The 24,308-nt window shown below is 35.2% G+C and overlaps 1 protein-coding gene across 1 annotated transcript in view; it reads right to left on the bottom strand.

Moving 5' to 3' along the window:
* nr6a1b (nuclear receptor subfamily 6, group A, member 1b) overlaps positions 1 to 24,308 on the bottom strand; it is a 39,224-nt gene that overhangs the window by 6,217 nt on the left and 8,699 nt on the right. The window contains exons 2-5 of the mRNA XM_052104099.1: positions 20,206 to 20,241; positions 4,624 to 4,854; positions 2,509 to 2,564; positions 428 to 588 (exon numbers count right to left, since the gene is read on the bottom strand). Coding sequence (XP_051960059.1) covers positions 428 to 588; positions 2,509 to 2,564; positions 4,624 to 4,854; positions 20,206 to 20,241 — 484 coding nt within the window. The remainder of the gene's footprint in view (positions 1 to 427; positions 589 to 2,508; positions 2,565 to 4,623; positions 4,855 to 20,205; positions 20,242 to 24,308) is intronic.

The following is a 24,308-nucleotide window of genomic DNA, read 5'->3' as shown; positions in this document are numbered from 1 at the left end:
CAGGGGAACTGTACCATGGCTGCACTCTGACCCCAGCTTAGATGGGATATGTGCAAACTAATATATTTCACTGTATGTATATGCAAAAAAACTGTGTGTATAATGTGTGACCAAAATAAAGGATTCTATTCTCTATTCTATTCTATATATTCTCTCTGCTCATTGGTGAATCATGCATAATAATACCAGGTCTGTGTATTAATAAAGTAAATCGCACCAGTTTAAATGACATTTTTCATCTTGAACATTTCATCTTAATTTTGTTTCGATTGTTTGTTTGCATTTGCCTTTCGGGGTTCATTCCAGAACACAAACATCTAATAATTGAATTTAAAAAAGCCATATGCCCCTGCACATAAGTACAGGCTCAGGTCAGAGTGTCCGAGTGTGATTGCGTTCGAACAGCTCGTTCTCATTCGAGTCACACCTGGTGGATATCGTGGAGAAAGATAAGGTCTGGCCGCCCTCGGAGATACTGTTGCCAGGTGAACTGTGGTTACTGTAGCCATGGCTCCACGTATCTGACAGTTCCATGTTTTCCTGAAACTCCTGGCCAGACATAATTCGTTCGATCTCCTCCACTGAGATCTACGGAGAATGGGAGATAGAAATGAAGAGAATTAGTGATGAATGCGGTCTGTGTAATGCCATTGATTGTGCTCCATCTTTGGGCAAGTATGCCTGTATAAAATAAAGAATGAAAAACAGTCAATACGTAATAAATGTGAAGCCCATGTGCGCTATCCTATCGTTATAACAGGTTAAAGTGTTAACGAGAGACAATGTTGACCTTTATGTTTTTTCTCTGTCAATAACGGACAGAATCGATAACGAGGGGGTGCTAGCATGTTGGCGAGGTAGGCACTCAGGTGCGGATGGCCTCTTTTTTGTCTTGAGTCCTCCATAAATTGTCCTCTGCTCTATGGACTGAAAGCGATGTATCCAATGCATTGCTTTCCTTAACAGAGCGAGATGTAAACTAACGAGTGAACTCGAGCACTAGAATGAGAAAGAGTCGGGGGACGCACTAATTTGCTCCAACAAACACAAACACTTCAGCACAGATAACAAGGACACCAAGACACAAAAACACCCAGTGCACATCTATTTCTCGTGCTCTATATATTTTTACACTGTATATATACGAGAGAGAGAGAGAGAGAGAGAGAGTTTCTGTTTGTATCAAAGAAGAATTGATCTTCTCTATGTTTGGCCTTCAGAATGTATCCCCTTCATTTTGTTCTCCTTGTTTCTTTAAAAAAAAAAAAAAGCAAAGATGGTAGTTACAATAATCAGTTTACAATGGAAGTGAATGGGGACAGACTATAAACTTTAAAAGACTTCCTGTTTCAGTGGCATACCCAAAATTAAAGGCTTCTAACTTTTACAAAATAAATGATCTAAATTATTTAGATTAGATTATGATACATTCTCAGCCTAAGAAACTGCAGAAAAATCCCAAAAATGTGAGCCAAAAATTTACTTTTGTTTTATTTGGCATTATCTACTTCAGGGTGTAAATAATGTGGCTCCAAGCTGCTGTTCTGGAGGATTGTTAGGACCCACTTCAACGACGATTTGTGGGTGAAGCAATTCTGACTAACCAGGGCTACGTTTGAAGAATTGTGTGCCACGGTCGGACCGTTTGTTTGTTGCCAGTCACATCAAGCTCTCGCACATCTATTCCATCCAACGAGAGCATTGCAATCCCGCTTTACAAATGGTCATGGCACATCATCGTTCATGTGAATAAGCCCTTTCCATCACTTTAATGTGCATTTTAACTAATGCGAAACTCTAGAAAATCCACCCCCTCTTAGCGCCTTAAATGTTATGTGAATTTTGAGAGTTTATTTGCATATCAAGCGTTTCCATTCAGTATTTCTTATGCGTATTTTCAAAATGCACATAAAAAATGTTGGATGGAAACCAGCTACTGACTGAAGGTTTGCATAGCATGCATACATGATTTTAGAAATGAGATTTCACAGACTGACTGCCGTTTGACTCAATACGTCTGCATCGTTTAGTCTGTGTCATTTACTTGGCGCCATCTCCTGGTGGTCATTTGTAACATTGTGCTTCATGTGGCTTATCTAATGATCTATGAATCAGATTACCTTGTGTGAGGGCTTGTTTGAAAGATAATCGCCTCCACTAAGTAATGTGTGGAATATGATATTTTATGTTCCGTTTATTTTTCTTGAAGTTATAAGCGAAAAAGCAGCATATAAGCAATACCAACACAATTGTCAAAGACATACTGTATACTTAGCTTTACTCACTATATTTTCTATCTGTAAGTAAAGAAAATGTGCTAGTTGTATTCTACTCTTTGAGAGATTTCCAACAACATATGACAAATGGTTATTTGAGCAGTTTGATGTTTTTACTGATTACAATAATATGTACCGTGCACTTTTTTTTTTTTACAAATGCTGTTGATTGTGCGTAACATTTTTATTGAACCTGGAAATTTCCTTTAAGTCTCCTGCAGCGTTGACTTACCTGTACCGGTCCGATTGTTTTATTCCTCCCTCCAGGCATCCCGTCCTCTCTGATAGCTGATAGAGAGAAAAAGAGACAGAGGATATGTTTACAATTGCATATTATCATACAACACGTAGTATTTTTGCAGTATGCAGTATATTTACTCTGTGTGGTATATGCAAATGTTCTTTCTACTTATGGGGTACCTAGCTGACCTGCAACATTTGCTAAAAAAACATGCAGTAAACAACAGCGCACCCTGCGGGAGATACTGTATGCCACAATGCAAAGCACTCGATTTGACCCTACATTTTCAGTGTGATGAATGAATCTGTTGTAAAATCAGCTGTGATTGTTAACATATCTGTCTTGACTCATTGACACTTGACTTTGAATGGAATGCCAAAAATGTTTATCATTGCATACTGTGCACAAATTCACATAATATATATATATAGCTTTTTGCTTTTAAAGCAACCCATGACTGGAATCCAGCTGATTTGAAATATAAGAAGTTGTGGTGTTTTCTCTAAACAATTAAATGTCTGGTTATTGTAAAACTAGAATTGGCAAAATGGTACTTTAGTGTTATAGTATTAATAGTATTGTCTTACGGATGACTTTGTTTTTGTATTTAAAGTTTTTAAAGGATTTGTTATTGATTGGTTTTGATTGTTATGGTGGTTTCTATTTATTTATTTATTTATTTTATTTATGTATAGTGTGTATTTTGTGTATTTAAAATGATGTATTTTGAGTGCAATTGTGTCCTTTGACATCAACCTGCCCAGGGATAACAGATGAAAATTAGCCATTGGCACATTTGATTACAACTTGATAAATATATGAAAAATTCAAACACTGCCCTCGAAATAAGTTCTTCAGTTCTGTTTGTATCATCTGAGATTTTATTCTAGGCTTAATTAGATACATTATCATACAAAATATGAATTGATATTGATTTAATTTTATAGGTAACAACCTAAAAGTATTTAAAAATATTGTATCTGAAAGGATGAAGCGTGTTTTTATATGGTTATAAAAAATGTCCTCATAAAAGTAAAAATGCCCATGAAAATTAACTTCATGGGGCAAATATTGCCCCTTATTAAAAAATGTTATTTGTGTCACTCATTTGAAGTATACAGTATATTCTGTATGGTATACAGTAAGCTGTACACTAGCATGCCATTATGAACATAATGAAGAGAAAACAATAAAGAACAACGGCTCCCTCTGTTGCACGCTGCCTGAAATTACAATATACAATTAGTATAAGAGTCTCCCCCATAAATACATCTAACTATGGATGTTTTCGTTATGTTTTCTTTTGTTTTCTGCTTTTGTGTCTCACCCTAAGAAACAGAAAAGCAAGACAGCATGCTCTGGATCAAGAATTTTGTTTTCAGCGCCAGCTGAGCATCTTTCATGATTATACATGCAGCATCGTAACCCAGATCTACAATCTGATATCTACGTGTTTTCTCTTCAGGCATTCCCAAATCAAACCCAGATCTATATCGCTACATTTACATAGGAAGATCAGATATCTGCCTCTAATGAACCAACATCAAAGACCAGACCTAATGTTAAGGATTAGGTAAATAATTATTACATTTTTAAGAAGCAGAATTGTGTTTACACAAAAGACACATTGTGCTGCATAATTAGTGTGAAATTACAATTCTTAATGGATACTTAAAAAAGACAAGTGAGGAAGAAAAACAGGGCAGGTGAAGATAAAAGAAGACAAGGAAAAAAAGATAAAAGGATGTAGGACATGTAGGTGGGTGTTAATTCTTCAAAAAAAAAAAAAGTTTAGACAAGTTTACGTCATCACATTTCTTTAGTATGCGTCTGTATGCATTGGTGCCCATGTGTGTTAAGTGTGTTGGTTTTAAACAGGGCAAAATCTGTTACTTTAAATCACTGTCACCTGTGTGTTCATGGCCTCTTTCTCGGGCTGATATCAGAGGTTGCATTAACCAGAAATGTTTCTGTCATCTTCCGAATTTTAAGAACATTGATCGGTGATTCGAAACACTTCATCCTTATTTTGGACAATCCAAAAATGAGGTCTATTAATAATAGGTGTATGCTTAGTGTGTTTGTGTGAGTGTGTGTTTCCCTCACCCTTGCGGTTCATCCCCATCTGAAGGCATTTGTGCAGTCTGCAGTACTGACAGCGGTTGCGTTGTTTGCGGGACATCTGACAATTCTTGTCTCTGTTGCAGCGGTAGATGCGCTTGTTGCAGATACTACGTTTAAAGAAGCCCTTACACCCCTCGCAGGAGATGATGCCATAGTGCAGCCCTGACGCTCGGTCACCACAGATCAAACACCAGCGCTGCTCACCCACGTCCTCTACAAAAAGAGAGATGCCATTTAATTCTATGTGAATTAAATGTATGTAAATTAACATACATTTAATTCATTAATTCATTTATATGGACTTAGTCATATCTTAATTAAAACCTAAAAATGCCAAACTACTGTTAACATATACAACTTTTAAAGGCATAGTTCACCCAAAAATGAAAATGATCTCATTTACTCACCCTCATGCCATCACGGATGTTTGACTTTCTTTCTTCTGCAGAACAAAAATGAAGAGTTTTAGAAGAATATCTCAACTTTGTAGGTCCATACAATGCAAGTGAATGGTGACCAAGACTCCAAAGCTCCAAAAAGCAAACAAAGGCAGCATAAAAGTAATCCACATGACTTCAGTTGTTTAATCCATGTCTTCTCAAATGATCCAGTCAGTTTTAGGTGCAAACAGACCAACAAATACATCCTTTTTCACTGTACATCTTGTCATTGCGGTATCTAGGCACGATCATGATTTCAAGCTTGATTGCACTTCTGGCGCAAGGAGGTGTAATCGAGCTTGAAATAACGATCGCCAAAGAGACTGCTGATGTCAAGATTTATAATGAAAAAGGATTTGTATTTTGGTCTGTTCTCACCAAAAACCAACTGGATCGCTTCAGAAGACATGGATTAAACCACTGGAGTCGTGTGGATTACTTTTATGCTGCATTTATGTGCTTTTTGGAGCTTAAACGTTCTGACCACCATTCACTTGCATTGTATGGACCTACAGAGCTGAGAGATTCTTCAGAAAATCTTCATTTATGCCCAGCAAAAGAAAGAAAGTCATACAACCTTATTGCAAAATGTTATTGTAATTAATAATTAGGACATTATGTTAAAGGTATACTCCGGGTTCAATAGAAGTTTAGCTCAATCGACAGCATTTGCGGCATTCTGTTGATTGCCACAAATATACATTTTGACACATCTCTCCTTTTCTTTAAAAAAGAAAAAGCAAAAATCGAGTTTATATTTTTGGGGCCAATTTTTGGAAGGTTCAAAGGCAGAAATATGAAGATTATAATTTTATAAAAGCACATACATTAATACTTCTGTTAAAACTTGTGTATTATTTCAGCTGTAAAATGGTTTAAATAATTGTTTAGCTGTGTTACATCGTCAATGAAGTTGTAAAACTGGACATAACTTAAGGAATATAACAACAAAATGGTTAGCAAGCGATTTGTAACCCTGATTTTTGCTTTTGTTTTTTTAAGAAAAGGAGGGACGAGCCAAAATACATTTTTGTAGTAATCAACATTATGCCACAAATGCTGTCAATTGAGCTTAACTTGTATTGAACCAGGAATATTCCTTTTAAATGCAAGTTCCTGGTGTCAAATATCATACATATAGTATATACATTATCATTATGACATGAAGTTGACATAAAGAATGAGGTCCCATTAGACACAAGGAACACATACACACACCCAAGTGTCTCTGTGACATCTGTTAGTAGGTTAACCTGAGTTTATAGACACCGAGAGGGTGCTGAATTCATTCTGATCTTACACTTATAAAGTTAAATAAAGTTGCAGAAGTTCTTATTTAAATCCCGGTGCAGAAGAGATCAGGATTACCCTAATCTGTAACATACACACACACATCCCAGGTACTTTCTGCAGTCTCTTCCAGATCTCACGGTGGGTTTCATGATCTAGCTTTGAAATGATTTAAAGCATCAAGCAGCGTGACCCAGATTTTACTACAAACTACAGAAACTACAGAGAGAGCTTGTGGGTGGGAACATAGAAAGAAAGATAGAGAATCTATAGCTCATCTCCCTCCAGCTCTTTTCGCTCCTATTCAGATAACATATCATAGTTTACCTCAGTACAGAAGAATATTGAAGAGTTCCTTCAGGTTCAACTGATGTCACAAGACTCACTCAGAGTATTCTAGGTAAGAAAGGCCCGAGGTTGTGTCTCAGTTGTGTGTCTTATCTGAAATCTTAAGTTAAGTTTGGAGATATTTCTGCCACTCCTCAGGCCCTATTCCCCAAGGATGAGTCATTTCTTGGAGGTGTGCGGTGATTCAAAAGCAAAAATATAGGGTTTTATATATATATAAAACCCTATATGATTCAAATATATATAGGGTTTTATATATATATATATATATATATATAAATAGTGGGAAAACCATCTCAGTAATTGTGGAAATTCATGCATTGATAATCATTTTTCTTGTTCATTATACTGTAAGAAGCATTATGCACTGCACTACATAAAATGCTTTCCCCAATTTTAACATTTACAAAATCTAAGAAAACTGATTCCTTGTCAAAATAGAACGTCATTTTATTTTAACCAGCAATACATCCCATTTGTGATCGGTTTGTCAAAAGCAAAGACCAGCAGTGTTGCCCTCCAATACTATGGATGAACCGGCCTTAAGGGTTGTTGACTTTGTATGGACCTACAGCTGAGATATTCTTTTAAAAATCTTTGAATGTGTTCAGCAGATGAGAATAAATCTTACACATCTGGGATGGCATGAGGGTGAGTAAATAATGAGAGAATTTAAATTTTTGGGTAAACTTTTCCTTAAATTTTTGACATGAAAGGAAAGGGGGCTGTGAGGTTACAGTCATTTCAGTACCGCACAATGTATAAAGCTAATGCTCCTAAATATTAAAGTACTGTCAACTGAAATATCTTCGAAAGATGTTAATATCACACACACACACATGTTGTGTTTCCATGTTTTATGGGGACTTTCCATAGACATAATGGTTTTTATACTGTACAAACTTTATATTCTATCCCCTAAACCTAACCCTACCCCTAAACCTAACCCTCACAGAAAACTTTCTGCATTTTTACATTTTCAAAAAACAGAATTTAGTATGATTTATAAGCTGTTTTCCTCATGGGGACTGACAAAATGTCCCCACAAGGTCAAATATTTCGGGTTTTACTATCCTTATGGGGACATTTGGTCCCCACAAAGTGATAAATACACACACACACACACACACACACACACACACACACACACACACACGCATGTTGTGTTTCCATGTTTTATGGGGACTTTCCATAGACATAATGGTTTTTATACTGTACAAACTTTATATTCTATCCCCTAAACCTAACCCTACCCCTAAACCTAACCCTCACAGAAAACTTTCTGCATTTTTACATTTTCAAAAAACATCATTTAGTATGATTTATAAGCTGTTTTCCTCATGGGGACTGACAAAATGTCCCCACAAGGTCAAATATTTCGGGTTTTACTATCCTTATGGAGACATTTGGTCCCCACAAAGTGATAAATACACGCTCACACATACACACACACACACACACACACACACACACACACACACACACACACACACACATTTACTTACCGGCCACTTTATTAGGTACACCTGAACATCTATTTGATCATGCGATTATCTAATCAGCCAATTGTATGGCAGCAGTGGAATGGATAAAATCATGCAGATACGGGTCAGGAGCTTCAGTTAATTTTCACATCAACAATCAGAATTGGAAAACAAATGTGATCTCAATGATTTGAACTGTGGTGTGATTGTTGGTGCCATAAGGGTTGGTTTGAGTATTTCAGTAACTGCAGTTCTCCTGGGATTTTCACACACAACAGTCTCTAGAGTACATAGAGAATGATGTGAAAAACAAAAAAACAACCAGTGAGCAGCAGTTCTGTGGACGAAAATGTATTATTTCGCATACTGTTTGTTTTTCCTCACCATTCTCTTTACACCCTAGAAACTGTTGTGCGTGAAAATCACAGGAGATCAGCAGTTACAGAAATACTCAAACCAGCCAGTCTGGCACCCGTAATCATACCACAGTCTAACTCAGTGAGTTTTTTTTCCACATTCTGATGGTTGCTGTAAACATTAACTGAAGCTTCTGACCCATATCTGCATGATTTTATCCAATCCACATGATTGGTTGATTATATAATCCCATGAATCAGTAGATGTGCAGGTGTACCTAATAATAATAACAATAATAATAATACTAATAATATATATGTAGACAAAAATATAATTGTGCCAACATATTAATTTATTTAAAAATAAAAAAAAACTAACATTTTATTAAAAAAAAGTTTTAGAAATTGATGACTTGGACAAAATAATAAAGAAAAGCAGCCAATAAGTGCCCAACATAGATGGGAACTCCTTCAATACTGTTTAAAAATAAACACAATTTTGAGAAAATGTCTAGAGTTGATGTCTGCAAATTCTAGGCAAAGGGTGACTACTTTGAAGATGCTAAAATATAACACAGTTTTGATTTATTTTCGTCACAACATAATTCCCATTGTTCCATTTATATTATTCTATAGTTTTGATGACTTTACTATTATTCTAAAATGTGAAAAAAATTAAATTAATTATAATAAAGAATGAGTAAGTTTTTAAAACTTTTGACCAGTAGTGTATGTGTGTATATATATATATATACATAGCGGGATGATTAAGAAAACCTTAAACAACCGAACAACCTACTTAAGAGCCTGTACTGTAAGTCTATCCATCACAGCTTTGTTTGAATTCCCGTCAAAATTTAAAGATGCCGTTACCGTGATGAGTTCCATTGGTAAATCGTTTATTTAAAATTATTCATTAAAACAAAGTATTCAAATGAATCAATTTAATAAAATAAATTGGACTTCCTAAGGCTACACTGATGGACATTGCCATTTATTCAACGTTCTGGTACACTGTAGGGGGAGCAGGTGAGCATCAGGGTCACAGAGAGGTCTTCAAATAGCATGAGTGTTGTAAAAGGTACGGTAAGCACTCAACCTAACCCTGAACTCTTGATCCATTTTACAACCCTCAAGAAGGCCCTGGTAGTAAGGGCAGAGTATTGTTGAGGAGCAGGTCAAACACAGGTCAAACTTAATAGCAAACAAGAACTGTAGAACACACATTTTCAAAATTGAACAGGGTGACACACATACACACACAAGTCTGCCCAGTGTCTATCAGTGTGCCTAATAAAAGCAACTGTAGGTTAGAAAAAAGCGAAATAATAATTCATAAAATAAAAAAACAACCAGCTATCATCATGCTACAAAAGATCCAATCATTTTAGAGGCACAGGCATTGCCTGGTCTTTAAAACAATACTTACTCTAGAATGTGTTTGCACAGGACCAACCTAAAAAAATAACATTTATTAGCTTTATTATATTCATTAGATTTCAGAAAATAGGCTAAAATTAAAATAAAATCATTCAATTTTAGTCAGATTTTATTAGTCATTTGACAAGCTTGGCAAACCGTTTTGGAGATATGGTTGTTGAAAAGACTCTAGTTATTTTCACAATAGTGTACTAACATAGTACTTTTACTATTTACTTTACTCTGCAGTATGTAGTATGTATATGTAATTTACAGTATTAAAATGTATGTATTTCTGAAATCTGAATTTTTTTTCTATCAAGTTAGTACACTTTTGTGGTTAAATAAATATAGCAGAACATATTAAGCACTTTCTACTTTGAATAAGTGAGTTTAAACATGAAATTCTACATTTGCACTCAATTCTAACAAGTAACAATTAATGCTCTGTCTAGATTACACGTAAATATTATTTATAATCGTTTATTATCTTTCCAATGAGTCATCATGTATCAGACCTAAAGTAATACACCTTGTCATATTTATTTGTAAATTTGAGTACAGGTAAATAAAAGTAAATGTACGTTTTACTTAACTTTTCGAAACAGGTGTTCCCAACATGCACCGGCTTGAGTAATTAATGAGCTTCCATGGTTGCACTGTTTGCAAGTTGATTTACAATGTTTTTAATGCTGTTTTATTGTTTATTTTGTTTTTACATTTGGCAACTTCTTGCGTTGTGAAGTCTGAAGTTCATTTTCTACTTAAAAATACCCATTCATGATAAACAAATGGATCTACTGATTGTTAACGCCATTATGCATGCGCCATTAAAGCAAGGTGATGTTGTCTAATGGACTACATATCATAACTTCCCTGAGGAAGACTGGTCTGTTAAATTTACTAGCAATTTCTGTGCAGAAATTGTTTCCTACAGGTTTTATTTTTAAGTAAACCCCACTCCAATTTGTTTAGTGTATAGTGAGAGTGAAAAACTGACAAGTATTTGAGTTGAAGAAACACTCAGTATACTACTTTCTGAAATACTGTGTTGCATAATATTTATGTTTCACTTACTATTTTAAAACAAAATAGTAGGCAATATACACTATACTGCATATGATTCAGTAAGTAAAAGGCTAGTTTTCCATTGTGAAAATAGCCTTTTAGTCTACCGATCAGAACAGAATGCATAGCCATTTTATAGTCTATGCAGCTTATATAATTCACTTCACAGTCTCGTCTTCATCAGTAGCAGCACTAGAGGAAACAGCTGTAAAATATTCCTTCCTTCATTTCCCTACATCCCTCTGTCAGTCTCAATCTGTATCTCTGTATGCCCTGCTAATGCTGTTCTAGATCTGTCAGTGTGTATTACCACCTCCTGCATTTAAAGGCAATGAAAATCACAGGCATTCTGTGTAACTGCCTTGCTCTTTAGCTTGTTTACTTGTTTATCTCACATTGTATTAAACCACTACGAATAAGGACAAACACATGCATGGTTTTACGTCTGAGCGATAATGCTTCTGAACTAACTAATCAAGAGGAAGCATTCGTATACATTAAATAAGAAGGGCTTCATGAAGTCCTTGCTCAAAAAACTGCCAAAGAGCTACACAAAACAAAATGTTTACATTTTCTGAAGTGGTGCATGCCTGTACAAAACTCTTTTCCATAATGTATGTTTGGGTGTTATGTTGTTGCTAAGGATATTGCTAAATGGTTACTTGGGTGTTCTGGGTGGTTACAAGGGGCTTTACTAGGCAGTTGCTACTTTTTTTTAGGGTTGGGATGGGAACCAAGCTTTTATCCCATATTTAAAAAAAATGAATAAACCTGAAACGTTTGATTTTCTTGACATCCACGTTCCGTTAACGGTTCTTGAATGTGCAATTTTCTGCCGATGCGGAAAGAACACCGTACTAAAATACATTGACAATGTTTCCTGTTGCACTATTCAGTCGCAGTGCTGCCTCTTTACTGAATCTACAGCGTGAAACACACAGCGCGTCCAGTGTAGTCCAATACCCGAACAAATTGCTCTTGTAAGCTCGTTCTTTTGAATCTATTGTGCAACAATATATGGCGCACCATTGTAGTCTGATTCCTGAACGAATGAAACTTAAGAGCTGGTTCTTTTGAATCTACAGCGTAAAACATACAGCACGACCAGTATAGTCAATTTCCCAAACAAATGACTCTTAAGAAACAGTTCTTTTAAATCTAGCATGAAATCTACAGTGTGACCAATGTAGTCTGATTCCCAAACAAATGATTCTTAAGAGACGGTTCTTTTAAATCTAGCATGAAACCTACAGTGTGACCAGTGTAGTCTGATTCCCAAACAAATGACTCTTAAGAGCCGGTTCTTTTAAATCTAGCATGAAATCTACAGTGTGACCAATGTAGTCTGATTCCCAAACAAATGACTCTTAAGAGACGGTTCTTTTAAATCTAGCATGAAACCTACAGTGTGACTAGTGTAGTCTGATTCCCAAACAAATGACTCTTAAGAGCCAGTTCTTTTAAATCTAGCATGAAACCTACTGCACGACCAGTGTAGCCCGATTCACACTTCTTCGCATTCATTTTGATGAGCAATTTTTTAATAGCTAAAACACCACAACACCTTTGGACACTGAGATATTATTATATTTATGAACATTGAAATTTCAGCCATCCGTACTGTACATTTTGTTATGTCACCGAAGAGTGGACTTCATTTATCATGCCTATGAGAGGTATGAGGTCATTTTAATCTGTTTAGGAACAGGATGTGACCTGCAGCAGCATCAGTATATCATTGCTCTGTAAGCCCTGGTCACATTTTTGAGGGGGGTTGGTATTAGAAATGCAAGTTTAGTGCATATGTTCCTATGTATGCATGTTGACCCAGTTAACACATGTTGTGCGAGAGAAAATCGCCATAGGCAAAGAGGATAGTGGGAATTGCTCCCCCAGTGTCTAGAGTGATTAGGGGCAATATTGTCATGGCACTGTAACATAGGAAGGACTTACAAACCCAGATGATAACACACACACACACACACACACACACACACACACACACACACACACACACACAGACACACACACACACACACACACACACACACACACACAAACACAAACACACACACACACAATAAGTCAAACCACTTGCACACAAATAAAGCAAGAACTGTCCTTTATATTTCATTTTTTGCTTTTCTTTCAGTTTTCACTCATACAGTTTAGTTTTCTGTTAATGGATGATCTTCTGTAAAGCTGCTTTGACATGATGTGTGTTGTGAAAAGCTCTATACAAATAAAAATGACATGACTTAATAAGGATTCAATTAATCTGTGTGTGGTGAGGGCATGGTTGAGTGTCCTTCTAGGGAGAGGGGATTCAGTAAGGATTCATCCCTGGATGATAATTAGGCCTAACAACTGTTTCTTGTTGCAGTAATTCAGCCAGAGCGATAAGAGGAGCCCATGCCAGACCATACACCACACACACTGTGATCTTGTCGCGCACTTCTCACGCACCTTACAGTCTAGCTGATCCCACAAAAGCTCAATGGGGGTTCAGATCCATAACACTCTTTTCCAATTATCTGTTGTCCAAAGTCTGTGTTTCTTTGCCCACTCTATCCTTTTCTTTATGGTTTCTGTTTCAAAAGTGGCTTTTTCTTTGCAGTTCTTCCCATAAGGTCTGCACTTCTGAGTCTTCTCTTTATTGTTGTACATGAAACTGGTGTTGAGCGGGTAGAATTCAATGAAGCTGTCAGCGGAGGACATGTGAGGCGTCTATTTGTCAAACTACTGATGTACTTATCCTCTTGTTTAGTTGTACATCTGGCCTTCCACATCTCTTTCTGTCCTTGTTAGAGCCAGTTGTCCTTTGACTTTGAAGACTGTAGAGTACACCTTTGTATAAAATCTTCAGTTTTTTAGCAATTTCAAGCATTGTGTAACCTTCATTCCTCAAAACAATGAAGTTTCTAGGGAAAGCTGTTTCTTTTTCCATTTTTGATCTAATATTTACCTTAAGACATGCCAGTCTATTACATACTGTGGCAATTCAAAAACACAAAGACAACGTTAAGCTTCATTTAATGAACCAAATAGCTTTCAACTGTGTTTCATATAATGGCAAGTGATTTTCTAGTACCAAATTAGCAATTTAGCATGATTACTCAAGGATAAGGTGTTGGAGTGATGCTGCTGTCTAGACTTGATCAAAAATGACTTTTCCAAATAGTGATGGTGCTGTTTTTTACATCAGTAATGTCCTGACTATACTTTGTGATCAGTTGAATGCCACTTTGGTAAATTAAAGTACCATTATCCTTCCAAAACAGCATAATCTGTACATTATTCCAAACTTTTGTTTTTTGGGCAGTGTATATATATATATATATATATATATATATATATATATATATATATTTATTTATTTTCAATAATTACAATTTTACAGGTGCAAATATCCATTCCTGAAATCAACAATTTAATTACAACTAGTAAAAAATATAGTTATATAATGCTATATTTTTAAATAGCTGTGAATGTATTTCAACTAGGACTGTCAATCGATAAAATTTTTTAATCTAATTAATTACATGGTGTCCCAATTAATTAATCGCATTTAATCGCATATACAAATATTTGCAGAGAAAGCCCCTCATATAACAATAATTCAATATATAATGATTATACATATTTATATCAATATATAATACAAAATATTCAGATAATTAAAATGCATTACATTCTTGTGGCAGAAGAGTTAATCATTGATAAGGCCATACAAAAAGTGGCTTTAGAATACAATGTAACATTAAATGTTTAGGTCACTGTGTCAAGTTAAATATAGTTTAATACTCAATCTTTAAACACATCTTGATACTGAAGTGTTTTCTTCACTGTATAAACTGCACGTTGCAACACAGCGGAAATTTCACTTACTGACCTCTGGAGTAAACAGTTGGTACTACAAGCTTGCATTTCTCAGGAATCTTCCTTATTATGGTCCGGGGGCATGCGATTAATTGCGTAAATCGCACTGAATTAATTAGTGTTAAATCGACAGCCCTAATTTCAACATGTTAGATTTGGCATTTCTGATATCTGGAAATGAACTTCAGATATATATAAAAAATTGAAGAGTAATTCAATATATCTTTAAAGGCTTTCTTAGTAGTTATAATAATATTATAGATATCTGAAATTAACATTGCCACTACTGAAAAACAAATTAGATTTTCTTGCTGGTTGAAATTCTATTGTTGATATCATGATTGGACTTTTGAACTTGTTACAGTGATTATTGATATGTGAAATTGTAATTTCAACTAGTAAGATATTTATTGCATTTTGAACAGGAGTGATTGACAGATAATTGTGAAGTTCTACTACTGAATATGTGAATAGGTGTTTAGGTGTGTATTTGCTACCAGCCACAGGAATTGCATACAAAAGCATGTGATTTAAATTTTTTTATCCATCTACAAGATCTCTCCCTCTTTCATCATTATATCTTTTTCATTATGTATTCCCTAGACTCTTTTTCTAAACATCTTTCCTTGACTACATCTTTTTTTATTTTATTTTTTATTTTTTTTGGCTATCTCTCTGTCTCTTGACTATGCAAATTAACTCAGCTTTAACCAATCAGAGAGCTCTAATCCAGAGCATCAGAAATCTCAGCCAATCAGAATTCATCACATAATACACATGTCCAAATTCATCGCAGCACATCACTTGGGTCATATATAGTTCATCTCGAATAAGGCAAACTAACAGAGGGGCTGACAGCTCAGTAGTGTGACTCATGCAGCAATGGGTGTATATTTGTGTTGGGAGAGAGAGAGAGAGAGAGAGAGAGAGAGAGAGAGAGAGAGAGAGAGAGAGAGAGAGAGAGAAAGCACTCATTACTGTTATTTTCATTCTCTTTTATAGGTGGCTGTCTGCTTGTCTTCTATTTTCCTGATTAGTGTCAACATGGCAGGAGTGTCCTCTTCTTATTTCAAGGTAAGATTGTCTAGATTTCTTTAAGTGAATATTTTTAGCTCTCTAAAGTCAAGTGATAGCTACATCTAATTATTCTAATTATTTATGTATACCTTTTACATAAATACATTTTACATATTCTTTTTTTACAGCATTTAATGATCTTAAATGTTAATTTTCCATGTGTAAGTTCATAATGCATTAACTCATGTTAATATATACAATGTTTAATGTAAATAATGTGTAGAAATTAACATTAGCCATGATTAAAAATAGCTGTGAAAGTATTGTTCATTGTTAGTTCATAGTAACTATTGCGTAAACTGATATTAATGAATAAAACCTTATTGTAAAGTATTTTCATAAATAATATGTAGAACACGAAACAGCATAAGCCATATAATTACAGTATATAATGTATACCAACATAAAAAAAAATGCAAAGCAAATGACATCAGATATTGTAAAATATATATATAAAAAATAATAATAATTTTATATATATATATATATATTTTTCTTTATGCATTCTGGCACTGACCCAGTTCTACTCAAATAGATTTTGCATATGTATATGACTGCAATTATTTTATAGACTGCAATTACATTTGAGAATGTAATACGTAACTTTGATAAATGCTTTGTTTCTGAATGACACCATATTTATATACATATTTAGTACTTCTAGGTACTTCCAAAATACCGTGGGACTAACATAATACATATAAAAAAATATATATATATTTTTTAAATCATGGTAATACCATTGAAACATTGCTACTTTTACATAGCAAACTAGATGTATAAAAGTCACCTCAATCATTCACCTCAAATTTTAAACATGTCACAAGCAAATGTCTTATTTCTTTGAAATGTAAACTAAAGCCAAACTGTTTCCATTTTCAGATAAACTAACACAAATCCTTGACATACAGCTAGGTACCCTTTTGCATTGTTCAACTGAACATCATTAAAAGCAATTATACAACAGCAGATTATTTGAATGACCACAATACAATAGTAAATGATTACAATCACATACTTCATCTCATGAATATAGCTCTTGAAGATAATAATCTTCATGAATTTATAAAAATGTCCTCCTTTTCAAGTACACCAACTGTTTCTTGTCATTTGTAAAACTGTCAATTACTGAACAAATCAAAATCTTCTTTAATCAAAAGAGCAAATCTTGTTAAAAGCAAAGCGCATTAAAAAGTGAGAAGTGCCCGAGTTATAGGCATTGAAAGATGGTCACACATCTGAACTAATTCGTCTGGTGCATTCTGGGAACATTCAACGCTGTCGGTGAGTTTGGTTGTGTATAAGAAACCATCGGCCGTTGGCTGTGCCCAGAAACGACCACATTCTACACACATGCACATGCAAACACATGAAAACACACTCTACAAGCAAAATGACTGGAAGTTTCCTCGCGATTACGGCTGCGATAAACATTCATTGTTGTCGTTGGGTTTAAGATGAGAGCGACTCACTGACCAATGAGTGCAAACTGCAGTAGGAACACTGGAACAACTTCTGGTAAGCTTGTAGACGTTTCAGACACTACATTTGTGACCTTCAGACGTAAAAAACTACTGACACTGTATGAACACAGCAAACCTCTCAGCTTCACTGTCAAGCACAGGAATATGTCAAACATACGGGGCTTTATTTTAGTAGCTACACGCTATGACCTTGGCTATGTCTTAGAGAGAACGCTAATTCTAAGCACAATTTTTGTGCCAACGCCATGCGCAAGTGGCTGGGAGTTTTTACGGTATCTGTGGGTGTATGCGCGCACACTATGGGTGTATTGTAGGGCAACAAAATGGCGCAAATTGTAATTTGCTATTTTCCAGAGAAATAGGTAATTGTGCGAAGACGCTTCAGAGAACGTCTGTTTTCAGCACAAAGTCTAAACTCAGTTCCTACATTAGCGGTTTGGAGAGTCCACCAGCATGTGGGAATGAAGTTCATGTCCAAATATAGTAGAACGTCAAATTATGTCACTTTTGTAGCCGTTTATGAAACAAATATTTATGAGATTTGTGTTAAAATATCTTTAGGTCATGGATTATTTTTCATTTATTATTATTATTATTATGCTTAGGCTAAATTTACAATTGTATTTATGATTTAATTTATATTGGTATTTTTCCACCTGTTGTCGTAGAGTGATTTTTATGTCACTGCAAAAGGGGCCGGCGGAAGAAGTTGCAGAGAGTGAAATGTTTGGATTTGGTATTATTTTTTTGACCACTTTGTTATTGTGATTATATTTTTATTTCGTTTTAAGTCTAATTTGAATTTAGAAATATTTTTGGTTTAATTTTTTCATTTCAATAACTGAATTTTATTTTCAAAATCGGCCGGTAGAAGTGAATCAGATACAATCACTGTTAATACAAGCCATTAGTTGTGTGTCAGTAGATGAAAATGATTAATAATACATACAGTCTTTATAATTTAATGGAGCCCAAATCCATTAAATGATGAGAACCACATTTTCCAAGCATATTAAAGTAGCATATCACTGTTATAGAAATATGCCTGACATTCAAGAATGCAGTTAATGCACAAAAGCAGAGGTGGACAGTCATCAGCAGAACCGGAACTTTTCCCGGTGAGCCGGTCGCAAAACGGTGCCACAATATGCCAAAGTGGGCCATGCTACAATGAAGGGGGCCACAATAAGCTGAAGAGGGCCACGAAAAGGTGCCAGGACATGCCGAAGGGGGCCGCAAAACCCATTGCCACAACCCACGTTTCTCGTATATCACTCCACGGTCTCTTTCTTCTCACATAATAAAATCATTTCAACTCAAATCCATATTTCATGTCTCTTTACTTGTTTTTTGTAGCAGTGTAAAAAGCGAAATAATTTACAATCAACTGGTCAAAATAGACCCCTTCAAAGTGATAAAAGATCCCTTCATTTTATAGTTTATTTTGCAATAATAACCAGCCGAGTGTACATTATGCTTCATTTTTTTTACTGCTATTTGTATTCTGAATTTCTATACTTTCCAATTCATGCATCAAATTCTGTTGACGTAGTGGAGAATTTGACAGCATTGCACACTACTGCAGTTACAGTTTTTAGCAATATTATATACCTTGAAATGTATCATATTTAGGGACAGATTTTGTAATATTAGACACACAAAACAATATACTAAAAGTCACTAAAACACTAAAAAAGTCTGATTTTCCTGATTTGTTTACATATTAGTCATGAACTCTGTCCAAACTTTGACTCCACTGGACAATGAGTGAAGGTGATGTCATCAGTGTATGTGTGTGTGTGTGTGTGAGAGAGAGGGAGATAGAGAGAGAGAGAGTGAGAGAGAGAGAGAGAGTGCACTCTTCTGCCACTTTACAGCTTAATTGGTTTCTCACATAAATCAGCTGCTTTCACTAACAATGTACGACCCTGAATTGTACAGCTTTACAACTGCATATGTGTGTGTGTGTGTGTGTGTGTGTGTCACAGCATGACTGGCTAGCAATGTAAGAGCTGAAGCAACTAAACTAATTCTGACCCCTAAAACTTGCACTTTCATCAGAGCTTTGGAAAAAGAGACAAAAAATAGAGAGAGCTCTGTAACATACTCTGCTGGTGAAGCCAAGTACTGCAATAGAGTTCAGATTATCGGTACTGAGCATGAGGAATGTTTGAAAACTAACTAAGATTAATTAACAGAATTTTTTGACAGTGTTGATAACCACCAAAAATATTTTTGTCTTGTCCCACGTTTATTTAAAAGAAGAAACAATTGACGTTACAGTAAAGCTCTTACAATGGAAGTGCATGGGGCCAGTCCATAATGCAGACTGTTTCTAAAGTATAGCCACAAGATGTAAACATTATACATGCTAACATGATTTTAGTGAGATAAACTCAGGGATGTGTTATAACAACTTCCCTGAAATTCACTTTCCCTTTGTCTGTCCCACATCCTACATTTTTAAAACTCTACATCCTCTCACATGAATGTGTGAGACAACCAAAATAGAGCAAAGGAATAAGTGGGCTATGTATGGCCATTCTGTTACGGCATATGTACATCTATTTATACTCTTACCTTGTTTTATATTCTGTGTCTCACTGTAATGTTCTGTGTGCACTTGTTTCTCCTTGTGTATGTGAGAACACTTGACAATAAAGCTCATTCTGATTCTGATGTTACTGTATATGGCCAATAGATAGCAAAGTGGAGTCACCTGTATCATCGTGGAGAGAGTTTTCTTCATAAAAACCTGCAGATGAGGGAAAGAGTGAGAGAATAGAGAGAGATAGAGACAGTGAGGGAGAGAGAAAGAGAAGACATTAGAAAGCTCATAGAAACAATTCAAATCTCCTAAAAGTTCAAATTTAAGAGCAATATGAATTAGTCTATCCACAGTTTTTCTGACCAACCACTGGGTGGCTATGATGATTCTGATTGCCATTGGACTGTTTTCTGGTTCAGATCTCCACAATAAGCCATGTAAAAACTACCAAAACGAGCAATCCAGACAAAGAAAAACAACAATTTTGAATTGTTAGTTGGAGTAAATATTAGTTCAGGCTCAACTTGTGCAGTTGTTGACAGTCAACAACTCAAAGTAGTTAAAAGCCAAAGTAACTAAGCTCGGGGCATCGTATAAAGTCATCTACTCACTCAATTGAGGCATTGTCAAAAGATGGTCATCACGACTCTGTAAAGTATCGGCATTATTTCGTCACATGTTTTTGCAACTAGGCAATTTTTACTAATGTAATATGCTAAACGTTAGTGATGTGCATGAGTAATCGACTAATCAAGTACTCATTCTGCACCAGCTAGTCGATAATTAAAAACACTATTTGATGTATCGCAAATTGATATTCCTTGATTGATTCGAGCATTGGCCAGGAGTGGGCAACGCCGAATTATCCTGTACTTTACCTCTGAATCTCTCACCCAATCTCGCAGTATAAATTAAAGGGATAGTTTACTAAAAAATGACATTATAGTAATTGTTTTCTTTCTTTATCTTAACACAAAGGGAGAAATTGAGAAAAATGTTGTGCTCAGTGATGTCATACAATGGCAGTTTATGGTGACCACCTCTTCAAGCTTCAAATATATAATTCAGAACTCTAATAAATTATTCCAAGAGATTCATGATTGTTATGAAAGCATACGATTTTGGTTTGTTGACAAACAAACCAAAATCGTATGTATTATTTACTGAAAAGTTTCTTTGATCGCTGTGGAGGACCTGTTTATAGATTAAAAAAAAATTGATAACTGTTCTTGTGCAGACTCGTGAGATGCACTGGAGATCAACGGCCAGAGAACATTTTCACTAACTAATACATTAGATTTTGGTTTGTTTCTCACCAAACCTTATTTTATGCTTTCATAAAAATCATGGAATAATTCATTAGACTTCTGAATTATACTTTTGCATTCTTTTGAAGGTTTAAGAGATGGTCACCATAAACTACCATTGTATGACATAATTGAGCAAAACAATTTTTTGTTATTATTATTTAAGAAATGAATGAATTAATTAATTATTATTTTTGTATTATTGCGTTAAGAAAAAGAAAGAAAGTCATATATAGCATATAAGGCTGTCACGATTATGAAATTTGGCTGATGATTATTTGTCAAACAACTAATTGCGATTATGGCGATTAATTGTGTTTTAATGGCTTTCACGATTAATTGTCATATAACTTCTCATATTTCGTAAAGGTGTACTTTTTGAACGTGTGCTTCATACACTTTAAGAAGTCATTGTTACATATTTAACTTATATATAAATATATAAATCAAATAATAAAATACAAAATTCCTTTTAAGGCTTTAAAAACATATGAATGACATGAAATATTTAATTAAAATATGTCCACTTTAGTTTTGGTCAGTTTTACATTTACATTGCTGTTTTTTGAACATACATTTTAGAATATATTTTTTAAATAAAAAATACCCAATTTATTTATATAATTATGATATTTATATACTATTTTATTATATTATGCAAAAGTAAAATATTTCTGTCCTAATTTCTTCACTTTCACACGTTATTTTAATGCTCTGATTAAACCCCCGAGCCCTTATTTGTCATGAAGCAAAACCTTTGAGATTTAGTTTCTACATTTCATCACTCCACAGAAATAGAGTAAGCGTGCGTCTCCTCCACTACGTGTATGAACCAATTGTCTAAAGCCGCCTTTTCACTGCTTCGACAAATGACAGGCGATAGACCAGAAGTCATTCTTTGACTCGTGAGACTACACTCTGCATGGAGCAGAACACTTCAAATGCAGATTTAAAACATCAACAACGAAAAGGTATGTATACAGTACACATTGTCATATCGTTAAAAAGTAATTCATTTGTTGACTAGATTCTGCATTAGTAGAGAACAGCAGTATGTTAAAGATTAAAGATAACCTCAAGCGGTTAGAACAATGTGTCAAAAATACACACAAGTCCTACCCAAATGTTTAAAAGTCACGAATGTTAACATCTATTACCATCTTTTGCATTAGTTATATCCAACTGGTCATGTTTTAGCGAAGTTGCATATTTAAAGTTAGTGATGTGTGTATAAACAAATCAGAAAAGCATCATATTTCATATATATATATATATATTTTTTAATTACAATTCATGGTTCAGTCAGTACTGTTTATTTTTGTAATAAAGTTTAGCACTATTTTAGTTTGAGTGTTAAATTTTTTTTCATTCAGTATCAATTTGAAAATCTATAAGTTGATGAATCGGTTATTGGCAGGTACTGCCCAACTTAGTTATCGTATCGGTCAAATCCACTATCGGTCAACCTCTAATTAATTTCCAATGGAGTGTCGTACGGGGGCTGCGTGGGGTACCTACCGTCTCTGGATGCAACATTTTCGGATCCGATTTGAGCCTCGGCTGCGTTAAAATGACCGGAAGTGATGTATTCATGCAAAACTATCAGCGCGAAGAGAGAAATATCAGTAAATTGAATGGGTTAGTGAAGTGAAATTTCATTTACTCACCCTCAAGTCATTCCAAACCTGTTTGACTTTCTTTCTTTCATCGAACACAAAAGGAGATATTAAAAAATGCTGCTCTTTTCCTTACAATGAACACCTACAGTGATCAAGGGCTTTCGAGCCCCAAAAAGGCCAAAAGTGCACCATGGAAATAAGCAACTTAAACATTCTGCCAAACATCTCTTTTAGTGTTCCACAGAGGACAGAATGTAATTTTGGTTTGGCACATGAAAATAATATGGGTTTGTAATAGGAGTTGATAATGACAAACCTTTCATTTTTGGGTGAGTTATATCTTTAAATTCCTTTGGTAGAAGGTTGTGCAAGCATTTCAGCCATTATCATTATCTTTTTCCCACTGTAATGAGTTTCATTCATTCAAATGTGCTTTTCACAGTAGTTTATTCAACCATTCAGATCATCAAGAGAGTTTTAACACAAAGCCTCTACTCTTTCTTAAAAAACACTTTCTCTATCTATATTTCTTATACTCACACACCCATCTGCCCAGTCATCTCACTTCTATCCCTCAGGACGCAACCTCCGTGACCTCTTTAGAAGCTGCCACGTGTGTGTGTATGAGTGTGATCTCTTCGGATCGCTGACAGCTGCCGATTTTTGATCTGCCACACGCAGGGCACCCCACACACACTCCAGCAATCCATGGCATATGGTTCACCGCAACACACACACGCACTCCGCCAACCACAGCCTACTCAAAGATAATCTAATATCATTGATGGTAGACCGTTGGTATTGAACTACAGTGGCAAATATTCACCCTGTGGCCACACACACACACACACACACACACACACACACACACACACACACACATGTTGTGTTTCCATGTTTTATGGGGACTTTCCATAGACATAATGGTTTTTATACTGTACAAACTTTATATTCTATCCCCTAAACCTAACCCTACCCCTAAACCTAACCCTCACAGAAAACTTTCTGCATTTTTACATTTTCAAAAAACATAATTTAGTATGATTTATAAGCTGTTTTCCTCATGGGGACCGACAAAATGTCCCCACAAGGTCAAACATTTCGGGTTTTACTATCCTTATGGGGACATTTGGTCCCCACAAAGTGATAAATACACGCTCACACACACACACACACACACACACACACACACACACACACAGACTTTCTCATTCCATTCCACTGTAACTCTCAAAAAAAAAAAAAAAAAAAATAATAATAATACAATTCAGTCAGCGTTTGTTGATCTTGACATAGTCCATTGAGGAACCAATAATAGTTGACCAATCTGTGATTTTGATGTCATTTA

Source organism: Xyrauchen texanus, chromosome 34 (assembly GCF_025860055.1).
Source record: "Xyrauchen texanus isolate HMW12.3.18 chromosome 34, RBS_HiC_50CHRs, whole genome shotgun sequence".
NCBI lineage: Eukaryota > Metazoa > Chordata > Actinopteri > Cypriniformes > Catostomidae > Xyrauchen > Xyrauchen texanus.
This window is presented reverse-complemented; position numbering and strand designations above follow the sequence as displayed.